Source organism: Carcharodon carcharias, chromosome 2 (assembly GCF_017639515.1).
Source record: "Carcharodon carcharias isolate sCarCar2 chromosome 2, sCarCar2.pri, whole genome shotgun sequence".
In the NCBI taxonomy this organism is placed as follows: domain Eukaryota; kingdom Metazoa; phylum Chordata; class Chondrichthyes; order Lamniformes; family Lamnidae; genus Carcharodon; species Carcharodon carcharias.
In genome coordinates this window covers 2,095,165-2,116,391 of record NC_054468.1, presented here as the reverse complement: position 1 = coordinate 2,116,391, position 21,227 = coordinate 2,095,165, and the positions used below count along the sequence as shown (strand labels likewise).

The following is a 21,227-nucleotide window of genomic DNA, read 5'->3' as shown; positions in this document are numbered from 1 at the left end:
GATCTCGCCCCTCTTTCTACCTATGTCTTTGGTACCAACATGTACCATGACCTCTGCCTTATCACCCTCCACCTTCAGGATGCCCTGCAGCCATTCAGTGACATCCCGGACCCTGGCACCAGGGAGGCAACACACCATCCTGGAGTCACGTTGACAGCTACAGTAGTGCCTATCTGTTCCCCTGATTATAGAATTCCCTATTACTATTGCTTTTCCGCCTTCCTCCCCTCCTGTAGAGACAGGCTGCTTGTGGTGCCAGAAGCTTGGCTCTGTCCGCACTCCCTGGAGGAGCCAGCACCCTCATCAGCCTCCAAAATGGAATACTGATTTGCAAGCGGGATCCCAGGGAACTCCTGAACTACCTGCCTGTTTCCCTTGGACTGCCTGGTGCTCACACATTCCCTTCCTTCCTCAAGTCCCTTCAGCTGCGGTGTGACCACCTCTCTAAACGTGCTATCCATGATGCTCTCAGACTCGTGGATGCTCCAATTTATTTGGTGCAGGAACCGGCATGGGTTCTAGGCTGAAGGCACTGGATTCTGCAAAGGCTATGGGCCCTGACAATATTCCGGCAATAGTACTGAAGATTTGTGCTCCAGAACTAGCTGTGCCCCGAGCCAAGCTGTTCCTGTACAGCTGCAACACTGGCATCCACCCGGCTATGTGGAAAATTGCCCATGTATGTCCTGTACAGAAAAAGTAGGACAAATCCAACCCGACCAATTACCGTCCCATCAGTCTACTCTCGATCATCAGTAATGGAAGGGGTCATCGACAGTGCTATCAAGTGGCACAGTTTACTGCTTACCAATAACCTGCTCACTGACGCTCAGTTTGGGCTCCGCCAGGGCCACTCAGCTCCTGACCTCAGCAGAACCTTGGTTCAAACATGGACAAAAGACCTCAAGTCCAGAGGTGAGGTGAGAGTGACTGCCCTTGAAATCAAGGCAGCATTTGACCGAGTTTGGCATCAAGGAGCCCTAGCAAAACTGGAGTCAATCGAGATCAGTGGGAAAACTCTCCACAGGTTGGAGTCATGGAAGATGGTTGTGGTTCTTGGAGGTCAATCATCTCAGCTCCAGGACATCATTGCAGGAGTTCCTCAGGGTAGTGTCCTCGGCCCAACCATCTTCAGCTGCTTCATCAGTGACCTTCCTTCCATCATAAGGTCAGAAGTGGGGATGTTCACTGATGATTGCACAATGTTCAGAACCAGTTGTGACTCCTCAGATAGTGATGCAGTTCGTGTCCAAATGCAGCAAGGCTTGGACAATATCCATTGACCAGAAACTTAACTGGACTAGCCATATAAATACTGTGGCTACAAGAGCAGGTCAGAGGCTAGGAATCGTGCGAGGAGTAACCCACCTCCTGACTCCCCAAAGCTTGTTCAGCATCTACAAGGCACAAGTCAGGAGTGTGATAGAACACTCTTTATTTGCCTGGATGAGTGCAGCTCCAACAGCTCTCAAGAAACTCGACACCATCAGGACAAAGCAGCCCGCTTGACTGGGCAACCCTTCCAAGAACACTCACTCCCTCCATCATCGACGCACAGCCAGCAGTGTGTACCATCTACAAGATGCACTGCAGCAACTTATCAAGGCTCCTTAAACAGTACCTTTCAAGCCCACGACTGCTACCAGCTAGAAACAGGTAGATGGGAACATCTGGAAGTTCCTCTCCAAGTCACTCACCATCCTGACTTGGAAATATATCGCTGTTCCTTCAGTGTCGCTGGGTCGAAATCCTGGAACTCCCTTCCTAACAGCACTGTGGATGTACCTACAGCACATGGACTGCAGCGGTTCAAGAAGGCAGCTCACCACCACCTTCTCAAGGGCAACTAGGGATGGGCAATAAATGCTGGCCCAGCCAGTGAGGCCCACATCCGATGAATGAAAAAGAAATACTTGTGGTTCTCTGATATATAGGGCAACATCAAATGATCAAACAAGTTTACTTTATCAGCTCAGATTTCATATGATTCAACACATAGAAAGCGACAAATGCAAATACCACGCATCCAATTCAGTGGGTTAACAGCTATTTGGCAACATGTTACCGAGCTTCACTGATGTCAGGACCAGGGCCTTAGGGTCAGTGCTCCTGAAAACCATGTCTCTGGGATGTGTAGCACAGCAGCTTGGAACCAGCAAGGGTTACAGAGTAAAGTTCCCTCTTCACTGTTTCCATCAAGCAATCCCAGGGCATGTCACAGCTTAGATAAATTTCCCTTTAATCCACACCCACTATAAGGGAGGAAGAGTCAGGCAGTTGCAGTGAGACTGTTGCAAGACTGATTGAAACAATTAAATAAATCTCTGATACAGAGAATACAAGGGACAACTTGGTTAGTATGCAGTGGGACAGTTGACCCAATGCATGCATGTTAATGAGACACAAGTGAGTTACTCAGCTGCTCCGTTTACTGCTATAATGGTCTGCATTTATGTAACCGTACTGCTGGGGAACATTTACCATAAATACTGCATCAGGTACTAGGGTCAGTTTTACAGGTACACCTGGAGAATTGGGCTGCACAGCTCCTGCTCAAAGGTAATGTACCCAGGGTCTGATCATGGGAACCATGGCTGTTAGACACAAATGTTCTGCTCTGTTTGTAGAGAAAAATATTCACCCCAGGAAAAATGAAATGTCACTTGTTACAATGATTCCATCGTGTTATCAGCACAACATTTGCTATAACTTGCATCCAAAATACAAATGAATAAACTGGACCAGTATTGTCAATGTTGGCAATCAGCAGTAACACAGCTGCAGGATTTAGGGAGCTAGCAGCTTGGAGGCTTAGTGCTTTACAGGGCACAGGTCAGTCCACAGGCAGTCAAGTGTGCTTCTGTCTCTCTCTCTCTCCATCCCAGCACACCCTGGCACTCTCCCCTTCTCTTGGTGCTACCCTTTACATTCCCAATCTCCACACACTCTCTCTCTTGCCCCGGGGTGAGCCGTGAAATCCATTCCCCCCCCTCCCCTCAGCTGCTGGGTGAGCCCTGTGATCCCTCTCTTCTCCCCAGGTGAGCTGCGCAATCTCTTCCCCCAGCCCTCCCCCCCACCCCGGGTGAGCTGTGTGATCCACTCTATCCCCCGGGTGAGCTGTGTGATCCACTCTATCCCCCGGGTGAGCTGTGAGATCCACTCCCCCCACCGAGTGAGCTGTGTGATCCGCTCCCCCCACCCTGGGTGAGCTGTGTGATCCACTCCCCATGTGAGCTGTATGATCCCCTCACCCCAGGTGAGCTGTGTGATCCACTCCCCCCACCCCGGACGAGCTGTGTGATCCACTCCCCCCACCCTGGTTGGGCTGTGAGATCCACTCCCCCCACCACGGGCAAGCTGTGTGATCCACTCCCCCAGGCGTGGGTGGGCTGTGTGATCCACACTCCCTGCACACCCCGGATGAGGTGTGAGATCCACTCCCCCAGCCCCAGGTGAGCAGTGTGATCCACTCCTCCCACCCTGGATGAGCTGTGTGATCCACTCCCCCCACCCTGAGTGAGCTGTGTGATCCCGTCATCCCACCCCAGGCGAGCTGTGTGATCCACTCCCTCCACCCTGGGTGAGCTGTGTGATCCACTCCCCCCACCCTGGGCGAGCTGTGTGATCCACTCCCCACACGAGTTGTTTGATCCACTCCTCCACCCTTGGCGAGCTGTGTGATCCACTCCCCACGTCAGCCGTGTGATCCACTCTCCATACCCTGGGCGAGCTATGTGATCCATCCCCTGTGGGCTGTGTGAGCCACTCTCCCCGCCCCGGGTGAGCTGTGTGATCCACTGCCCCTGCCCCTGGCGAACAGCGTGACCCACTCTCCCCACCTCGGGCGAGTCGCGTGATCCACTCTCCCTGCCCTGGGTGAGCCGTGTGATCCACTCTCCCGCCCCGGGCAAGCTGTGTGATCCACTCTCCCCACCCTGGGTGAGCTATGTGATCCACTCTCCCCACCCCGGGCGAGCGGTGTGATCCACTCTCCCCACCCCGGGCGAGCTGTGCGATCCATTTTCCCCGCCTCAGGTGAGCTGTGTGATTCACTCTCCCCACCCTGGGTGAGCTGTGTGATCCACTCTCCCCGCCTCAGGTGAGCCGTGTGATCCACTCCCCACGTCAACCGTGTGATCCACTCTCCATACCCTGGGTGAGCTATATGATCCATCCCCTGTGGGCTGTGTGATCCACTCTCCCCGCCCCGGGTGAGCTGTTTGATCCACTGCCTCTGCCCCTGGCGAACCGCGTGACCCACTCTCCCCACCTCGGGCGAGTCGCGTGATCCACTCTACCTGCCCTGGGTGAGCCGTGTGATCCACTCTCCCCGCCCTGGGCAAGCTGTGTGATCCACTCTCCCCGCCCTGGGCAAGCTGTGTGATCCACTCTCCCCACCCTGGATGAGCTGTGCGATCCACTCTCCCCGCCTCTGGTGAGCTGTGTGATCCACTTTCCCCGCCTCGGGTGAGCCGTTTGATCCACCCTCCCCACCCCGGGCGAGCTGTGATCAATTTTCCCCGCCTCAGGTGAGCTGTGTGATTCACTCTCCCCACCCTAGGCGAGCTGTGTGATCCACTCTCCCCGCCTCGGGTGAGCCGTGTGATCCACTCTCCCCACCTCGGGTGAGCCGTGTGATCCACTCTCCCCACCCTGGGCGAGCTGTGTGATCCACATCCCCCACCCCGGGCGAGCTGTATGATCCACTTTCCCCGCCTCTGGTGAGCCGTGTGATTCACTCTCCCCACCCCAAGCGAGCTGTGTGATCCTGTCAGTATAGTTGTTGCAGGAAGATGAGTTGGGTTTCTGGATAAGCAGACACAGAGGGCCGCAGCAACTGTTCAGAGGATAAAGATGGGCCCTCGCTCACGGGCAACATCATCTGCTGCTGGTCTGTTCCCATGGCAACAGCGAGTGGTATGGATAGATCGGATGGTTTCAGCTCCATGGTGTCCTGTGATTCACGTTCAACAAAATCTGCCCCATTATCAGCGTCTGTCCTTTTTACAGCTGGAAAAGAAATCATTACATGAAACAGGGTCATAAGCCTGAGAGATAGTCCCACCTTCCCTTTTCAGCCCCCAAATATCAATGATCGTGTGAAGATTCTTCTTCAATAAAGACAGGCTGCACCACGAATAGGCAACAGTCAGGCAGGTTAGGGTTTATTTATAAAAGTCCTTTTGTGGGTTGGGGATTTATTCAAGAAAAAGACACTCAGTAAATAAGAAGCGCAAAGGTGCAGCTTTGTTGGAATGCAGTGGAGCCAAATTCTTAACTCTAGGAATGTGGTAAATGAGGGGATTTTAAGGGTTGATCTCTTTCTAAAATCTAGTCAGGTTTGTGTTTAGCATTTAACTTAACTGCAACAGTAAATTGTTGTTTCTTTCAGTCTTCGTCAGTGATAAACCAACTCCCTGCTGAGAGGCTGCTGTACTAAGTTAATCCTGACTTGTTCCTTGTAGAGGGGGTGGACTAGCTTTGGGGAGGCAGGATGTGGGTAATTTGCCACAGAGGTCCCATTATCTGAAGAGAAAGAATTTGCAGTGCTCCAGGGAAAAGGCAGCACCAGTGGGACTAGTTGAGCTGCTCTTGCAGGGAGCCATCACAGACACGAAGGCCAAATAGCCTCCTTCCGTGTTGTAACCATTTGATGGTTCAATCGCTTCTGCTCAGGATTGTGTACAATTCTGGGCACCACCCCTTAGGAAGGATGTCAAAGCCCAGGAAGGGGAGCAGATGGGATTTACATGACTATAGCAGTGATGAAGGAGCTCATTTATGTGGAGATATTAGAGGAGCAGAGTTTATTCTGCTTAAAGCAAAAAAGGTTATGGGAAGATACAAAAGCAGCACTGAAAATTGAGGAGTCTTGACAGAAACATAAAATTGTGACAGCACAGGAGGTGATCATTCAGCCCATCATGTCTGAAGGAGCAATTCACCAAGTCCCACTCCCTTGCCTTTTCCCTGTAGCACTGAAAATGTTTCCTTTTTGGAGAAGATTCAATTCCCCTTTGAATGCCTCAATTGACCCTACCTGCATCATACTCTCAGGCAGTGCATTCCAGATCCTAACCGTTTGCAACATAAAAAGATTTTTCCTCATATTGCCATTGCTTCAATTGACAATTACATTAAATCTGTTGAAAGCAAAATACTGCGGATGCAGGAAATGTGAAATAAAACAGAAAATGCTGGAAAAACCCAGCAGGTCTGGCATCTGTGGAGAGAGGAACAGTTAATGTTTGGAGTCTGTGTGACTCTTGTGTTATTGCCTTTAATCTGTTATCATGTCCATAACACATGAAAGAGATCATTAACTGTTTAAATAAAACCTTACTTTCTGCTCATTTAAAAAATAGACTTTGCTGCTCAGGATTATGCCAGAGGGACCTGCACACGATTTGCAAGTTGGCTACAGTTCTGGAAACTTCCTACAGTAATTACAGGATAAAGCTCAACCCTCAGCCCTGTGGAATCTCACACCAATCCCTGTGTGGACACACTGAAAACAATGGGACAAGGCAGCAGCAGCTGGTTTGTCTTCCAAGCCTGGAATTATAGGCGAGGGAGCCATCAAAACTCATTACACCTGCGGAGGTGCTAAAGGTCACCATTCTTCTCCTCATCAATGGGCAACACCACATGACCTATGCTCCTCCAGCTTTTGGAAAGTATTAATGTTACATTCCTGGACTCCCTTGGCACTCTGCTGTTAAACATCCTGTCTGTCAACACCAAAGCCAGATTCCAGGTTGACAACAAAACCTGCCTCAAGTCTAAACCTCCTGAAGATTTTTGCCACCGTCTGTAGAGTGAACTAAGTCTCTGGATACCAACCTCACCTTGCTGTGCCACCACCAACTTTGAAGGGATTCTGCAACTCCTGCTTTCAGCTAGCTGAACCCACTGCACTTTAACTCCTACCTGAAGGAACACTCACTAGATTCTGACATTCTGGACTCTTAACATTCACGTGAATTAATATTCATATCTTTGTTTTTTTCTTTGTTTTAAGTTATTCCTAGTTGTAAAACTTTTCTTTCCTATTCCTTTCTTCTGTGCTTGTGTATGTGTGTGTGTATATGTAGTTGTGATGATTATTCCCGGGTTTGAATGTATGAATAAACAATACTTCTGATTTAACCCTAAAGAATTTGTTGCGAATCACTTTAAAATTGACTTCATAAACGGAGGATTTGGAGAAACGTGCCTCACCCTATTTCAAAAATTAAAACACCCCTGCTTACAGAGAGGTGGTGAGAAAAATAAAGAAATTCAGTTTGCCTCCCTCCCCTGTCCTTAACACTGTGCCCTCTTGCTCTCAATCCATCCACCAATAGAAACAGTTTTTCCTCTATCTACTCTCTCCAGATCCCTTATGATTTTGAATACCTCTATCAAATCTCCTCTTAACCTTCTCTTCTCCAATCAATCTAGAAAACTGAAGTTCCTCAGCTGTGGAACCATTCTCATGAATCTTTTCTGCATCTTACAAACATAGAAAATAGGAGCAGGAGTAGGCCATTCGGCCCTTCGAGCCTGCTCCGCCATTCATATGATCATGGCTGATCATCCAACTCAACAGCCTGATCCCGCTTTCTCCCCATATCCTTTGATCCCTTTTGCCCCAAGAGCTATATCTAACTCCTTCTTGAAAACATACAATGTTTTGGTCTCAACTACCTTCTGTGGTAGTGAATTTCACAGGCTCACCACTCTCTGGGTGAAGAAATTTCTCCTCATCTCAGTCCTAAATGGTCTACCCCGTATCCTCAGACTGTGACCCCTGCTTCTGGACTCCCCCAGCATTGGGAACATCCTTCCTGCATCTACCCTGTCTAGTCCTGTTAGAATTTTATAGGTTTCTATGAGATCACCCCCTCATTCTTCTGAACTCCAGCAAATATAATCCTAACTAATTCAATCTCTCCTCATTTGTCAGTCCCACCATCCCAGGAATCAGTCTGGTAAACCTTTGCTGCACTCCCTCTACAGCAATAGCATCCTTCCTCAGATAAGGAGACCAAAACTGCACCAAATCTTGTCTAATGCCTTCACATCCTTCCTAAAGTGTGGTGCCCAGAAATGCACACAATACCCCAGTTCAGGACAGACCAGTGTTTAATATAAGTTTATCATCACCTTGCTTTTGTAATCTATGCCCCTATTGCCCCAGGATACTGCATGATATATTAATTGCATTGTCAATCTGTCCTGCCACATTGAACGATTTATGCACATAAACACCCAAGTCCCTCTGTTCCTGCGCTCCCTTCAGAATTGTACACTTTATTTTGTATTGTCTTTCTAAGTTCATCCCATTAAAATGAAACTCTGCATTAAATTTAATCCGTCATTCAACCAACTTGTCCTATTCCTTTTGAAGTTCCATACTATCTCCATCATGGTTCATAATTGTTCCAAATTTTGTATCATTTGCAAATTTAGAAATTGTGCCCTGTACACCAAGAGGCAAGTCATTAATATATATCAGAGCAGGAAGAGCAGGGGCTGACCCTTGGAGAACTCCACTATAAATCTTCCTCCAATCTGGAAACATCCATTAACCACTACTCACTGTTTCCTGTTACTCAGCCAATTTCGTATCCAGGTTGATACTGTCCCTTTCAATCCATGAACTCTAACTTTGCTCATAAATCTGTTGTGTGGCACTTTATCAAATGCCTTTTAGAAGTCCATGTACACATCAACAGCATTCCCCTCATCAACCCCCTCTGTTATGTCATTAAAAAACCCAAGCCAGTTAGTTAAACATGACTTTCCCTTAACAAAAAAATATTTCCTTATATAAAGGAAATATTATTTTTTCCTAATATTACTGTGGGATACTTTAAAGCAGGCTTGTGGGGGCTGCACTGTGTGTGTATGTTTGTTTGCGTGTGAGACTAATTTAATTAAAAGACGGTCAGTATGCAAGGTTTGAATCATCAAAGGGGTTAAGCGTAAAAACAGGCATTCTGAAATGGAAATGGATGAGCTAAGTAAGATAGGTGAACAGGCTAGAGCTAAATTTGCATTTATAGAAAAATTGAGAGGTTGTTTGAATTTCAAAGAGACATGATGAGATGTTTTACAACTGGCAAAATAAATAAGGCAAAGTTCTTAAGATAATTTTTCCTGAAAGTGCTGGCCATAAGGGCAACATGAAAGATTTTTATGTTCTGGGAAAAGTGCACATGCAAAGAAAGGATGAACCAATTTTACAGATTTACAGATCAAAAGGGAGAAAATATATTTAAAGAAACATGGAAAGCTGTATGCAGACTGGCCATTTGACATCTTGAAAGGTGGAATGTATGAAACAGACCTGTGTAAAAGCAGCCTCTAGCCATCCCAGAGAAGTTGCTTGCTCCAGAGAGCAGGGTTTTGTTAAAAGCCTTGGAATTCATTGTTGAGTGAGAGGGAGAAAGAAGCTGGGAAACACTTTCCTTATAACAACAGCGGGTGACTGTGGTAATAGTGCTGGATGTTTTATAGATTAAGAATCTATTTGGACTGGTGCCTGAGAGGGGCATATAGTTGGGAGTCTAGTTAAGTAGAAGTCTTTGGGGAACTGTTAGAAGAGTAAGCTTAACTGTGTAACTACAATCTTGTGTGTTTAACTTTTTCTTTTTTGTGAATAAATGTTTTAATTAAATCTTAAAAATCTCCAAAAGTGATAGTGGCCTCTTTACTTCTGACTTCAGTGCACATTTTAAAAAATTCTTTCATGGGATGTGGGCTTTGTAGGCTGGGCCAGCATTCTTTGCCCATCCCTAGTTGCCCTTGATTTAGGTGGTGGTGAGCTGCCTTCTTGAACCGCTGCAGTACACGTGGTGCAGGTACACCCACAGTGCTGTTACAGAGGGAGTTCCAGAATTTTCACCCAGTGACAATGAAGGAACAGCAATATATTTCCAAGTCAGGATTGTGTGTGACTTGGAGGGGAACTTTTAGGTGGTGGTGTTACCATCTATCTGCTGCCCTTGTCCTTCTGGATGGTAGTGATCGTGGGTTTGGAAGGTGCTGTCAAAGGAGCCTTGGTGAATTCCTGCAGTACATCTTATACATGGTACACACTGCTGCTACTGTGGTGGAGAGAGTGAATGTTTGTGGAGGTGGTGCCAATCAAGTGGGCTGCTTTGTCCTGGATAGTGTCAAGCTTCTTGAGTGTTGTGGGAGCTGCACTCATCCAGGCAAGTGGGGAGTATTCCATCACACTCCTGACTTGTGCCTTGTAGATGCTGGACAGGCTTTGGGGAGTCAGGAAGTGAGTTGCTTGTCGTAGGATTCCTAGCCTCTGATTTGCTCTTGTAGCCACAGTATTTAGATGGCTGGTCCAGTTCAGTTTCTGGTCAATGGTAACCCACAGGATGTTGATAGTGGGGGATTCAGTGATGGTAATGCCATTGAACGTCAAGGGGGTGATGGTTGGATTCTCTCTTGCTGGAGATGGTCATTGCCTGACACTTGTGCGGCGCGAACATTACTTGCCACTTGTCAGCCCAAGCCTGGATATTGTCCAGGTCTTGCTGCATTTGGACATGGACTGCTTCAGTATCTGAAGAGTCACGAATGGTGCTGAACATTGTGCAATCATCAGCGAACATCCCCACTTCTGATCTTCTGATGGAAGGAAGGTCATTAATGAAGTAGCTAAAGATGGTTGTGCCGAGGACACTACCCTGAGGACCTCCTGCAGTGATGTTGTGGAGCTGAGATGACTGACTTCCAACAACCACAACCATCTTCCTTTGTGCTAGGTATGACTCCAACCAGCGGGAAGTTTTCCCCCTGATTCCCATTGACTCCAGTTTTGCTAGGGCTCCTTGATGCCACACTCGGTCAAATGCTGCCTTGATGTCAGGGGCAGTCACTCTCACCTCACCTCGGGAGTTCAGCTCTTTTGTCCATGTTTGAATCAAGGCTGTAATTAGGTCAGGAGCTGAGTGGCCCTGGCGGAACCCAACTGGGCATCAGTGAGCAGGTTATTGCTAAGCAAGTGCCGCTTGATAGCACTGTTGATGACCTTCCATTACTTTACTAATGATGGAGAGTAGGCTGATGGGGCAGTAATTGGCCAGGTTGGATTTGTCCTGCTTTGTGTACAGGACATACCTGGGCAATTTTCCACATAGCCGGGTAAATGCCAGTGTTGTAGCTGTACTGGAACAGCTTAGCTAGGGGTGCAGCAAGTTCTGGAGCACAAGTCTTCAGTTCTATTGCCGGAATATTGTCAGGGTCCAGAGCCTTTGCAGTATCCAGTGCCTTCAGCCATTTCTTTATATCACGTGGAGTGGCTGAAGACTGGCGTCTGTGATGCTGGGGACCTCCTGAAGGGGCCGAGATGGATCATCCATTCGGCATTTCTGGCTGAAGATTGTGGCAAATGCTTCAGCTTTATCTTTTGCACTAAAAATGAGGCTCCTCCATCGTTGAGGATGGGGATATTTGTGGAGCCCCCTCCAGCGAGTTGTTTAATTTTCCACCACCATTCACGACTAGATGTGGCAGGACTGCAGAGCTTAGATCTGATCCGTTGGTTGTGGGATCACTTAGCTCTGTCTATCACTTGCTGCTTATGCTGTTTTGCACAAAAGTAGTCCTGTGTTGCTTCACCAGGTTGACACCTCATTTTTAAGTTTGCCTGGTGGCGCTCCTGGCATGCTCCCCTGCTCTCTTCATTGAACCAGGGTTGATCCCCTGGCTTGATGGTAATGGTAGAGTGGGGGATATGCCGGGCCATGAGGTTACAGATTGTGTTTGAGTACAATTCTGCTGCTGCTGATGGCCCACAGCACCTCATGGATGCCCAGTCTTGAGTTGTCTGTTTGAAATCTATCCCATTTAGCATGGTGGTAGTGCCACACATGATGGAGGGTATCCTCAATGTGAGGCCAGGACTTTGTCTCTATACCGACTGTGCGGTGGTCACTCCTACCGATATGGCCATGGACAGATGCATCTGCAGCAGGCAGGTTGGTGAGGATGAGGCCAATTATATTTTTCCCTCCTTTTGGTTCCCTCACCACCTGCCGCAGACCCAGTCTAGCAGCTATGTCCTTTAGGACTCAGCCAGCTCGGTCAGTAGTGGTGCTACCGAGCCACACTTGGTGGTGGAGAGTACATTCTGTGCCCTTGCCACCCTCAGTGCTTCCTCCAAGTGGTGTTCAACATGGAGGAGCACTGATTCATCAGCTGAGGGAGGGCCGAATGTGGTAATCTGCAGGAGGTTTCCTTGCCCATGTTTGACCTGATGCCATGAGACTTCATGGGGTCCGGAGTTGATTTTGAGGAGTCTGAGGGAAACTCCCCAGCAAATCATTGTGTCAGCTTGGCCAAGTTTCCCATTGGCATTTGATCAGCCTGACAATTACACCTGCTATATCATAACACTTAATTAAGTCACATTTGCCAATGTGACTACTGTTTTTTTTCTGAATGATCATTTCCAACAGCTTCCCCACCACCAAGGTTAAACTGACTGGCCTGTAGTTGCTGCGCTTATCTTTACACTCTTTTTTGAAGAAGGGTGCAACATTTGCAATTCTCCAGTCCTCTGGCACCACCCGAGTCCAAGGAAGATTGAAAAATTATGGCCGGTGCCTCTGTAATTTCCACTCTTACTTCCCTCAGTATCTTCCAGTCCTCATGCCTCATCACTTTTAAGCACCGACAACTTATGCAATAAAAGCCCCTGATCAATTTTAAACCCTTCAAGTGTCTGAATTACCTCCTCTTTCATCATGACCTGGGTAGCATCTTCTTTCTTGGAAAAGACAGGTGAAAAGGTACAGGGAGGCGGTGGTATAGTGATAATGTCATTGAACTAGTAATCCAGAGATCCAGGCTAAAGCCTTGGTCACATGGGTTCAAATTCCACCATAGCAGATGGTAGAATTTAAACACAATTAATAAATCTGGAATTAAAAGCTAGTTTTAGTAATGGTGACCATGAATCAATTGTCGATTGGCACAAAAACCCATCTGGTTCACTAATGTCCTTTAGGGAAGGAAATTTGCCATCGTTACCTGGTCTGGCCTACGTCTGACACCAGACCCACAGCAATATGGTTGGCTCTTAAGTGCCCAGTGAAATGGCCGAGCAAGACATTCAGCTGCATCAAAATGTGAAAAAGCCTAAAAAGGGGAATAAACTGGACGAGCCACCCGGCATCGATCTTAGGCACCACAAAGGGCACCGGCAAACCCAGCCCGTTGACCCTGAAAGATCCTCCCTACTAACAGCTGGAGGCTTATGTCAAAATTGGGAAAGTTGTCCCATGGAGGAGTCAAGCAACAGCCTGACATAGTCATACTCAAAGAATCACACCTTACAGGCAATGTCTCTGATACCATCACCAACCCTGGGTATGTCCTGTCGACAGGAGAGACCTACAAGAGGTGGCTGCACATGTGGTGTACAGTTGGGAGGGAGTTACTCTGAGTGCTCAACATTGACTCTGGACCCCATGAAGTCTCATGGCATCAGATCAAACATGGGCAATGAAATCTTTTGTTCATTACCACTGACTGTTCCTCCCACTCCACCAGCCACTGCCCCCTACCACAGCTCATTAATCAGTACTGCTTCAGCTGAACATCAACTGGAAGAAGCACCGAGGGTGGCAAGGGCACAGAATGTACTATGGGGGTGGATTCAATGTCCATCACCAAGAGTGGCACAGTATCACTACTAATGACTGAGTTGGCTGAGTCCCCAAGGACATAGCTACCTGGCAGCGTCTGAAGCAGGTGGTGAGGGAACCAACAAGAGAGCAAAACCTCATCCTCACCAAATTACCTGTTGCAGATGCATCTGTCTGAGACAGTTTTGGTGGGAGTGACCAAGGCACAGTCCTTGTGGAGATGAAGGTCCATCTTCACACTGAGGATACCCTCCATCCTGTTGTGTGGCACTACCACCGTGCTAAATGGGATAGATTTAAATAGATCCAGTAATTTAAAACCCGGTATCCATGAGGTGCTGTTGGCCATCAGCAACCGCAGGATAGTATTCAACCACAATCCGTAACCTCATGGCCCAGCATATCCCCCACTCTACCATTATCGTCAAAATGGGATATGAACCCTGGTTCAATTAAGTTTGCAGGAGGACATGCCAGGAGGAACACCAGGCATACCTAAAAATGAGGTGTCAACCTGATGAAGCTACAACACATGCCAAACACTTGCATGCCAAACAATGGAAGCAGCATGCAATAGACAAAACTAAGTGATCCCACAACCAACGATCCGATCTAGGCACTGAAGCCCTGCCACATCTAATTATGAATAGCGGTGGACAATTAAACAACTAACAGGAAGAGGGGGCTCCACAAATATCCCCATCACTGATGGGGGAGTCCAGCACATTGGTGCAAAAGGCAAGGCTGAAGCATTTGCAATCACCTTCAGTCAGAAGTGTCCAATGGATGAACCATCTCAGTCCCCTCCTGAGGTTCCCGGCATCACAGATGGCAGTCATCAGCCAATTCAATTCACCCCATAAGATAACATAGAAACATTGAAAATAGAAGCAGGAGTAGATCATTCGGCCTTTGAGCCTGCTCCACTATTCAATATTATCAATGCTGATCCATTATCTCAACGCCATACTCCCGCTCTCTCTCCATACCCCTTTGAAAATGGATTCATGCTGTTTCTTTCATATCTAAGGCTCAATGGCATTACCATCGCTGAATCTTCCACTATCAAAATCCATTGACCAGAAACTGTATTAGACCAGCCATATAAGTACTGTGGCTACAAGATCAGGTCAGAGGCTGGGAATTCTGCAATGAGTAACTCACCTCCTGACTCCCCAAAGCCTGTCCACCATCTACAAGGTACAAGTCAGGAGTGTGATGGAATATTCACCATTTGACTGGATGAGTGCAGCTCCCACAACGCTTGACCCCATCCAGGACAATGCAGCCCGCTTGACTGGCACCCAATCCACCACCTGAAATACTCTCTCCCTCCACCACCGACACACAGTAGCAGCAGTATGTACCATCTACAAGATGCACTGCAGCAATTCACCAAGCCTCCTTTGACCTCTACCATCAAGGTGCACTGCAGGAACTCTCAAAGCCCCCTTCAATTGCACCTTCCAAACTCAAGACCTCTACCATCTCGAAGGGCAAGGGCAGCATGTTATCTTTTACTATTAGGGCTACCTCTCCTCCTTTGCCATTCTGCCTGTCTTTCTGAAATATTGTGTACCCTGGAATATTTATTTCCCAACATTGATCACTTTGTTACCATATATATGTAATGGTGATTAGATCTTAATCATTTATCTCTATTTGTGCCAGTAGTTTATTTATTACAGAGTAATGGTAGAGTGGGGATATGCCGGGCCATGAGTTTACGGATTGTGGTTGAATACTATTCTATAGTTGCTGATGGCCAACAGCGCCTCACGGATGCCCAGTTTTGAGATGCTGGATCTATTTGAAATCTACCCCATTTAGCTTGGTGGTAGCATCACACAACACGAACACCACCACTTGGAAGCCATCCTGACTTGGAAATATATTGCTGTTCTTCTATTCTCATTGGGTCAAAATCCTGGAACTCCCTTCCTAACAGCACTGTGGGTGTACCTACATGGGCTGTAGTGTTCAAGGTAGCCTTAGTCCAAACATGGGCAAAACAGCTGAACTCAATAGGTGAGCTGAGAGTGACTGCTCTAGGCATCAAGGCAGCATTTGATCGAGTGTGGCATCAAGGAGCTGTAGCAAAACTGGAGTCAATGGGCATCAGGGGGAAGACACTCCATTGACTGGAGTTATACTCAGAACAAAGGAAATTGGTTGTGGTTGTTGAAGGTCAATCACCTCAGTACCAGGACATCAATGCTGGAGTTCTTCAGGATAGTGTCCTCAGCCCAACCATCATCAGCTGCTTCATCAATGATAAGAAGATGACTCACCACCACCTTCTCAAGGGCAATTAGGGATGGCCTTGTCCCAGGAAACATTTTTAAAAAAGGGCTTTAAACTAGCAGAGTGGGGAGTTAGGGGGGGTGGTGGGGGTGGGGGTGCGTCAGGTGAAGAGATATTTGGAAATCCAAAGAGAAAGATCAAGGCATCAGAACAGTATAGAAATGTGGGTAAAGACAAGCAGAGTGGGTCAACAAGGGACAGAGTGTTAAACAGAATTTGTACATCACCAAATAAGGACCTTACAGGGAACAGAAGTAAAAAATTGAAATGAAAGGTTCTTTATCTGAATGCATGAAGCATCTGTAATAAATTAACTACTGGCACCAACAGAGATAAATGATTTAGATCTAATCACCATTACATAGATATGGTAACAAAGTGATCAAGGTTGGGAAATAAATATTCCGGAGTACACAATATTTCAAAAAGACAGACAGAATGGCAAAGGAGGAGAGGTAGCCCTGATAGTAAAGGATGACATAAGGACATTAGTGAGAAAGGATCTGGCCTCAGAAGATCATGAAGTAGAATCAGTATGGGTGAAAAATAGGAACAGCAAAAGTCAGAAAACACTGGTGGGAGTAGTTTACAGGCCCCTTAACAGTAGTTATACCATTGGGCAGACCATTAAACAAGAAATTATTAGATCTTGTAACAAAGAAATGCAATAATTGCAGGTGATGTTAAAATTCATAAGGACTCAGACAATCAAACTGGCAAGAGTGCTCTAGAAGCTGAGTTTATAGAATGCTTTATGACAGTTTTTTGGAGAAAAACGCAATGGAACCGACTAGGGGCAAAGCTATCTTAGATCCAGTATTGTATAATGAAGCAGGGTTACTTAGTAATGTCGTGGTAAAAGATTCTCTGGGGAATAGTGATCAGAATACCACTGAATTCTATGTTATGTTTGAAAGTGACATATTCCAATAACAAACAAGAATTTTAAACTTAAACAAAGTCAATTACATAGGTATGACGGGAGAGCTGATTAATCGTGTAAATAGGCTAAAAGGTATGGAGGTAAATAAAATTTTTCAAGAAACAATCCAAAGTCTTCAACAAAATCACATTCCATTGAAGAACAAAAACTTGGTGAGAAAGACCCATCAGTGGTTCAGGAAGTTAAGGGTAGTTTTAGATTAAAAGAAAAGGCTTAAAATTTTGCAAAAAAAAGGTAGCAATTGAGAATTGGAAGTGTTTTAGAAACCAACAGAAGGCCACCAAAAAGTTGATCAAAAGGCAAGAACTGAAATATGAGGGTAAACTAGCCAGGAATATAGAAACAGATTGTAAGAGCTTTCATAAGTGTATAAAAAGAGTAGATAAAGTAAACATTGGTCCCTTAGAAGCAGAGGCAGGAGAAATTATCATGGGAAGTGAGGAAATGGCAGAGGCATTGAACAAATATTTTGTGTCTGTCTTCACAGTAGAAGATACAAGTTTCATACCAGAAACAGATGGTAACTTAGGGGCTAAAAAGAGTAAGGAAATTAATATCAGCAGAGAAAAAGTATTGGTGAATTTTGAAGGACTAAAACCTGACAAATCCCCAGGACATATCAGCCTACACCCTAGGGTTCTAAAAGAGATAGCTGCAGAGACAGTGGATGTGCTGGCTATGATTTTACAAAATTCCTTCGATTCAGGACCGGTCCCAGTAGATTGGAAGTTGGCAAATGCTTTTCAAGAAAGGAGGACAGAGAAAACAGTGAGGTACAGGCCAGTTAAGCCTAACATCAGTTGTTGGGGAAATGCTGGAACCTATCAGTAAGAAAGTCTTAAGAATGCACTTCGAAAAACAAAGTATAATTAGAACAAGTCAACGTAGTATTGCTGGAGTTTCTTGGGAATGTAACCAATAGAGTAGATAAAGGGGAACCAGCAGATATAGTGTACCTAGATTTTCAAAAGGCATTCAGTAAGGTGCCACACAAAAGGTTAATAGGCAAGATAAGGGCTCATGGAGTTGGGGGTAGTATTTTTGCATAATACAGGACTAGTTAATGGATAGAAATCAGAGAATGAGCATAAACAGGAGTGCCACAAGGATTAGTGCTAGGGCCTCAGCTGTTTACAATCTGACATGAAAAGGCAGAGAGTAATGTATCGAAGTTTGCTGCTGATACCAAGCTTGGTAGGAAGGCAAGCTGTGGAGAGGGCACAAAGGCTGCAAAGAGATATAGACAAGTGAGTGGGCAACAAGATGGCAGGTAGAATATAATGTAGGGAAGTGTAAACTTATTCACTTTGGTCGTAAGAATCAGAGTGCAGAAGAGGCCTTTCAGCCCATCGAGTCTGCACCGACATGTGAGAAACACCTGACCTACCTACCTAATCCTATTTACCAGCACTTGGCCCATAGCCTTGAATGTTATAAGGTGCCAATTGCTCATCCAGGTACTTTTTAAAGAACGTGAGGCAACCCGCTTCCACCACCCTCTCAAGCAGCGCATTCCAGACTGTCACCACCCTCTGGGTAAAACAGTTTTTCCTCACATTCCCCCTAAACCTCCTGCCCCTCACCTTGCACTTATGTCCCCTCGTGACTGACCCTTCAACTAAGGGGAACAGCTGCTCCCTATCTATCCTGTCCATGCCCCTCGTAATCTTGTACACCTCAATCAGGTCGCCCCTCAGTCTTCTCTGTTCCAACGAAAACAACCCAAGTCTATCTAACCTCTCTTCATAACTTAAATGTTTCATTCCAGGCAACATCCTGGTGAATCTCCTCTGCAACCCCTCCAGTGCAATCACATCCTTCCTATAACGTGGCGACCAGAACTGCACACAGTACTCCAGCTGTGGCCTCACTAAGGTTCTATACAACTCCCTACTTTTGTAATCTATGCCTAGATAGATAAAGGCAAGTGACCCATGTTCCTTTTTCACTACCCCACTAACGTGCCCCTTGCCTTCAGAGATCTATGGACACACACGCCAAGGTCCCTTTGTTCCTCAGAACTTCCTAGTGCCATGCTGTTCATTGAATACTTCCTTGTCAAATTACTCCTACCAAAGTGTATCACCTCACACTTTTCAGTATATTTTTAAAAAGGTTTGAAACTTGTAAGTGTTGATGTTCAAAGAGACTTGAGTGTTCTTGTACAAGGAATATACAAAGTTCGCATACAGGTGCAGCAAGCAATTAGAAAGGCAAATGGCATGTTGGCCTTTACTGCAAGGGGACTGGAGTACAAGAATAAAGAAGTCTTGCTACAGTTGTACAGGGTTTGGGTGAGAACACATCTGGAATATTGTGTGCAGTTTTGGTCTCCACATTTAAGAAAGGATATAGTTGCATTGGAAGTGGTACAGCAAAGATTCACTAGATTGGTCCATGGGATGAGGGGGTTGTCCTATGATGAGAAGCGGAGTAAATTGGGTTTATATCCTCTGGAATTTAGAACAAGGGGAGACGATCTCATTGAAGCCTATAAAGTTCTGAGGGGGCTTAATAGGACAGACACAGAGATTGTTTCCACTGGTCGGGGAATCTAAAACATGGGGGCTCAGTCTTAGGTTAAGGGGCCGATCATTTAGGACTGTGATGAGGAGAACTTACATCACTTGGAAGGTTGTGAATCTTTGAAATTCTCTACTCCAGAGGGTTGTGGATGCTTTGTTGAATACGTTTAAGGCTGGGACAGACAGATTTTTGGTCTCCCAGGGAATTAAGGGATATGGGGAGTGGGTGGGAAAATAGAGTTGAAGCCCAGGGTCAGCCTTGATTGTACCGAATGGCGGAGCAGGCTCGATGGAGTATATGGTCTACTCCTGCTCCTATTTCTTGTGTTCTTGTGAACCTTCTACATTCGGCCTGGTTCTCAACTATATTATCCACCTGACATCTGCTATGAGCACACTTTTTCTGCCTCATCTTAATCTCTATCTTTTTTGCCATCTAGATTCCTGGATTTGTTTGCGCTACCTTTCTTCTTTGTGGAAATATACCTTGACTGCATTCAAACAATCTTCTTTAAAGGTAGTTCATTGTTAGGTTCCAGTTTTCCCTGCTAATCTTTGATTTCAATTCATCTGGGTCAGGTCCATTCTTGCCCCATTGAAGTTTGCTTTCCTCCAGTTAATTATTCTTACTCTGGATCCTTTTCCATACCCAAGCTATGGTACGATGATCACTGTACCCTAAACGGTCTCCTCCTGACCTTTGTTCCACTTGGCACATTTCATTCCCAAGAAACAGGTCCAGCAATGCCTCCTTTCTTGGACTGGAACACATTGCTGTAGGAAATCTTGCTCCTCTCTGTCATTTACACCGCTACTATCCCAGTCTACGTTCAAATAATTAAAGTCATCCATTAAAATGATAATGCTTGCATTTCTCTATAATTTCCTCGCAAATTTGTTCCTTTACATGTTTCCCACTATTTGGTGGTCTATAGACTACTCTGAGCAATGTAATTGCACCTTTGTTCCTTGGCTCTGGCCAAATTGATTCTGTCCATGACCCCTCTGGGGCATCCTCTTTCTCCAGCACTGCAATGCTCTCCTTAACCAATACTGGCACCTCTCCCCTTTTTCTTCTTTTCCTATCTTTCCTGAATACCTTTTCTCCGGGAATATTTAACATTGAATCCTGCCTTTCTTTGAGTCAGGTCTCTGTTACTGCCGCAACATCATATTTCCACGTGATTAACTGTGTCTGCAACTCACCAATCTTATTGGCTACACTCTGTACACGCACATACATACACTGAAATCCTAATTTAGACTTTACGCTGAATCCAACTAATATCTTATTTTCTACTGTTGTACTATTTGCCTCTCCTAATGTTGTGTGCACCTTGGTGTTCCTCTCTGATACTATCTCCTGGTTCCCACGACCCTCCCAAATTACTTTAAACTCTTCCCAATAGCACTAGCAAATTGCCCTGCAAAGAAATTGGTCCTCGCTCTGTTGAAATGCAACCTGCTCACTCTGTACAGATCCCATCTCCCCCATAACTGATCCCAGTGTTCCAAGAATATAAAGTCCTCCCTCCTGCACCATCTTTCCAGACAGGCATTCATCTGCTGTATCCTCTATTTCTATACTCACTTGCACTTGGTATTGGGAGTAATCCAGAGATGAGTATTTTTGAGGTTCTGCATGCTAATTTCCTATCTAGCTCCCTAAATTCTGACTGCAGGACCACATCTCTCTTTCTACCTAAGTTGCTGATACCAATGTGAACCACAACCACAATGTGTTCACCCTTGCCCCTTCAGGATGCTCTGCAGCCCGTCAGTGACATCCTTGATCCTGGC

General features: G+C 46.1%; 1 protein-coding gene across 3 annotated transcripts in view; it reads right to left on the bottom strand.

The window, feature by feature from the left end:
- Nucleotides 1-3,329: 3,329 nt before the first annotated feature.
- Nucleotides 3,330-21,227, bottom strand: part of mynn (myoneurin) — a 183,237-nt gene continuing 165,339 nt past the window's right edge. For all 3 annotated transcript variants that reach the window (XM_041205764.1, XM_041205774.1, XM_041205781.1), the window contains one exon: nucleotides 3,330-5,010. In XM_041205764.1, the coding sequence (XP_041061698.1) occupies nucleotides 4,772-5,010 (239 nt within the window). In that variant the 3' untranslated portion in view covers nucleotides 3,330-4,771. The remainder of the gene's footprint in view (nucleotides 5,011-21,227) is intronic.